The sequence below is a fragment of the Glossina fuscipes genome, unplaced genomic scaffold (assembly GCF_014805625.2).
Source record: "Glossina fuscipes isolate IAEA_lab_2018 unplaced genomic scaffold, Yale_Gfus_2 94931, whole genome shotgun sequence".
Classification (NCBI taxonomy): Eukaryota; Metazoa; Arthropoda; class Insecta; order Diptera; family Glossinidae; genus Glossina; species Glossina fuscipes.
In genome coordinates, this window is record NW_024005177.1 from 3039 (window position 1) to 7586 (window position 4548).

Genomic DNA, 4548 nt, shown 5'->3' on the forward strand with positions numbered 1-4548 from the left:
AAAAAAAAAAAAAAAAAAAAAAAAAAAAAAAAAAACGTTTGCTTCGACCAATTTGACTTACCTTCAATATCAATCTGAAGGACTCCCAATGTTTCCGCCAAATATGAGCTTGAAAGCTTCATTTTAGGTACAAAAAGCAACGTTTTTACACCCCTAGCAAGCAATCTTCGCGATCATGATATACTCACATATAATTCACTTGACCGTTTACTAAGATATCAACTTGAACGATGGATTAAAATAAAGAAACGATATTCCAAAAAAACAAGAGATTTGATATAATTAAGACGCTTTGCTATTCTTCAATTTTTAAATATACTTTCCTTGTAAATTGTCTATTTATTGCCCACTATAAATGCTTAACGATCTGCCCAAGTGGAGAGTGGCAGAAATGTGGAATCAACGCCAAATTATTTTCTAGTTAAATGCCTTCCTAAGCATTCGTTCTTGTAATAAACAGCTGAAAATGCAACATTATACGCGTAACGGTATTATAATATACGCATATGCATGCATGTATACGATGACGTTTGCTTGCCTGAATCGAACAAAACAGTGGCAAAGAGACATAGTCAGCTGTTAAATTAAATAATATAAAGGGGTCTGCATTCATTTTGAGAATTTTTTTCATTTGAAAAAAGCACTTCTTTTCAGCCGTTTCCTCTAAATAACTGAAAGCGAAATTTTATTGATTTTAGTGATTATTCTCCTGAATTTAGGTTATGCCTTGTGTACCACGCTTTAAGTCCAGCAGCGTATTTTTTAAAGTTCGCGACTCATAATGTAAACATTGTGCGTTTTCCGCTTACGACTGTTAATGTGACATTGCTTGCTGCTCTTCACTATAGAAAATAAGCAAACAATTGAAATGCAAAAAGAAAAAAACATAAATTATGTTTACATTGTTGGATTGTGAATTTCCAATAGCCTAGACTTTATTTACACAATCAAAAGAAACGTGGGTAACCACGTAAATACAGAATGAACGGTAAACCGTAACGAATTGCGGTCTTTCTACTATTAATCCGAATGAATTCGTACCTACTGGCATGTGTTCGCAAAACGATAAAGCCGCTTTACTATCCTTCTCGCAATGAATGAGAAGCCAGTTCTCAATGGCAATAGCTTCTAATATCGTATTATTTACAAGACATTTCGAAAAGTCCGCTTTAGGACCAACAGGGACTATTTTTCGGTCGAAATAAACTTTTTCTTCATCAAGTTGCCGGCCACTGATTTCCTCATAATTCTGTACAAGAGATAATCCCCACACACTTAAAATTTTCCGCGATTCGGGACTGTTATCTATATTCGTATAAAATTTTTTCAATGCATTTATACGCTGAACAGGTGAGAGGCAAGTGAAAGTCGCAATTTCACGCATTAGTTTGTGATTAGCCCTTATTTCATCACGTAACCCGGTTACGTAACACAGCTCAGGAATTAAACAGATAACGAGATCTTCTGCTTGCGATCTCTGCGACATACGTTGTTTTTTGATGCATATCAAGAGTGGTTGATTTGTGTCTTTTATTTCAATATTGTAATTCCTTCGATAATAGTCCAAGAAACTCAGTGTCCCTTCTTTGAATGTGAACGTCGATCGCGGACTTTTTTCAAAACAAATATCGTCAATTCGGTAGGTTTTATTGTTGTATCTCGTTATAACGGTAGCACCTAAGAGTGCCTTCTTAGCCGTTTCTTGAAAGTGCTTGGGGTTACGTCTGAAAATTTCAAGGAGCGTTTCCGAAATAGTTTTTTGGCATAGTAATCTATGAGACACATCGCAGCAAAGTAACAGACCTCCTTCATGTTCATCTACGGCGGTCACATATCCGGGCCATATTTCCAACTGATGCTGTGGGAGCACTATTGACGATGTTGGATCAAATTGCTTCCGATCAAACCGTACATAATTTAGAGTTTTCATGATTCGATCAAAAAGGACGTTATAAAACTGCATACAGTGTTTTAGCAATTCTTTTCTTTTAAAAAGTATCCGAATCTCAATATCAGATCCATCGTACGCTTTTGAGACATACGTGGTAAGTTCATCTTTCAACAAAATTGGTAAATATAAAGTGACACCATCAAAAGTTTTAGTTCCGCCAAACTTGACGCTGTGCTCATTTAAATATTGTCTCCTTAAACGGTTCGAGTCGATATTGGGGATAAAGCGCACTTCATAAACATAAATGCCCTTATTTGGATCCGAGTTTATACGTATGTGATTGCATACCAATTGAATCGGAGTACCTTTTACGCCATGAGTTGCTTTAGGAGATGTAAGCAAACTCGAAGTTTCCTTAGGCTCTTTCATGATTAAGTCCTTAGGGTGCACTTCTTTCGATTTTTCATCGTCTTGAGCTTTGGTTGATAATGAGTCATCTCCGGAAGCATTCGTTCCTAAGGCAGGCAACTTATGAGATCCGGATGGTAAAATTTTTCCTCGACGACCAAAGCCAACTCGACATGTTTTAGCAGTTGAACCAAAACTCTGTGTGCCTACGCCAATATCCAGAGATTTTGGAGCCAGTGCCGGCTGTGATAAGTCACGACGTAGACCGCGCCCATAACCCAACATTTTTTCGAGATTATAATGGGAAAGATAAGAAGGTAATAATAAGGCGATAGTATATAATCTTCCTTCAAATTTTTTTTGCGTTCCGTAAAAACTGAAAATAATTCAAAATAATTAACTTTGTTTATATTAATTACAGAAATTTTTTGGATCCGCGGTTTCTTCTTCCTTTTTCAACGTTCGCGAGTCAATAACATGAGATTATTATATACGTTGTAAAAAAAGGGCTCTATGTGGGTACGAAGTTTGAAGACGATTGTTGGTTGGATGTTGGAGAGATAATCATTTTTTTTGAAAAATTGAACTTTAGATTTCGCTTTCAGCCGTTTTCAGCCAACAGCTGAATACAACAGCGATAGCAACTTTTTTCATTGCGTATTGAAAAAAGGAAAAGTTGTTATATAAGCCGTAAAGTTAAGGAAACGAACTGGGAAGACAATTACAGGCGGACAATCTGCGAATGATGATGGATTGGCGAATGAATTAACCAAAATTTGAACCGACAAAAAGTAGAAGATTAGGAGCATATATGCAGGAAGGATTAGTAAATGGATTGATTTTGTGTAACTGATCACTTCATCCAGTGTAGTTGAACGTTAACAACGTTAAAATGTCTTCAAACGAAACATCGCACTGCGTGACATGAGGCAAAATTTTTCTCAGAGGGGCGTTCAATGGGAAATCCACGGTTTACGCAGCCGGTACTGTGCGCGCCACATTCTTAGTTGACAATTTACACTATTTAAGTTTGCATTTCAACTTTTACGTTCTTACACTATTGTCATTCGGAACCATTTGGAGTAAATATTATACATCCGGAACCAGAAATCGTGCTGTAAAAAATCGGGACAAGTTCTAAAAATATGAGACATATTGTCACCTAAGTTGTATACTAATCAAATCACAATTAAAAATAATCTTAACAAAAGGTGGACTTATCTCAAATCCTTCTGGTTTTTACGTACGTTCGTACAAATTTAACGTGACCTGCGCTAAAAGGGATGAAGGGTATAATCATACTCGTTGTAATATGAATGAAACCAAAAAAGGTTTTTAACTATCACAGAAGCATATTTCCAGACCGCATTTCAGAATACTTAAGCAAATTCGTTGAATTGCATGCATTGCGTTATTGACAACGATCAATCGTAAGTGAACCGTCCGCAAGACATCACTTACAGAAATACTCAATGTACTCTGACATTGTCATCTGTCAATGTTGATTAAATTAGTTATTATTTGCTTGTTAGCTTTTTTGTTCTTTTGTCTCAAATTTCATATTCCGAAGCAATGATGACAATGAAAGTGGTTTGCTAATTTATGAAAACCACAATGTAGATATAGACAAAAAAAAAAAGGATGAGGAATTACAAAATAGAGAACATTGAAAGTAAATTATTTATAGATTGTTTTCATATAATAGCCCTTTTTCTTATTCTAATGTTTCAGTAACTTCTTACACTGCGGGACGTGAGTGATCATATCTTTTATATCCATCATCGTTGTAAAAGGGACTAATAGGGACTAAAAGGGACTTAATAAAAAAAGATCTGAGATTTCATAGTTTACAATATCGGATAGCCGCGGTCAATTTTTCCCATATTTCTACAGGAACTACGGACTTGTAGAACCTAGGTTCATTTTTTTTCTTATAGTTGATAAGTAATGAGCCAAAAACCACTTTTTTATTTCTTTTGAAAAACAGAATGTTTTCTCGCTTTACATAGTACTGTAAACATGTGCTTTTTTTTTTCTCCTCTTCTTTCCTTTTTTTTGTCTTTCGTTTTTGCGTTCAATCATCCTCTATTATCATAGCATTCCTTTTTCGTTTTCAGCCAAATTACGCATAATTACACTTAACATGCTGGCTCCAGTTATTACGTCCGCTCTTTTTTTTGTAACGTTTTGTACATAATTGTGACCAAAAATTACGACAGTTTATTATCTGGACATATAAGCCACAAATC

General features: G+C 35.4%; 1 protein-coding gene across 1 annotated transcript; it reads right to left on the bottom strand.

Moving 5' to 3' along the window:
* Positions 1-502: 502 nt before the first annotated feature.
* On the bottom strand, positions 503-4012 carry LOC119644177 (protein argonaute-3-like). The gene has a single exon (XM_038043701.1). It carries the CDS (start codon positions 2582-2584, stop codon positions 929-931), a length of 1656 nt encoding a protein of 551 aa, XP_037899629.1. The 5' UTR covers positions 2585-4012; the 3' UTR covers positions 503-928.
* Between the last annotated feature and the right edge of the window lie 536 nt (positions 4013-4548).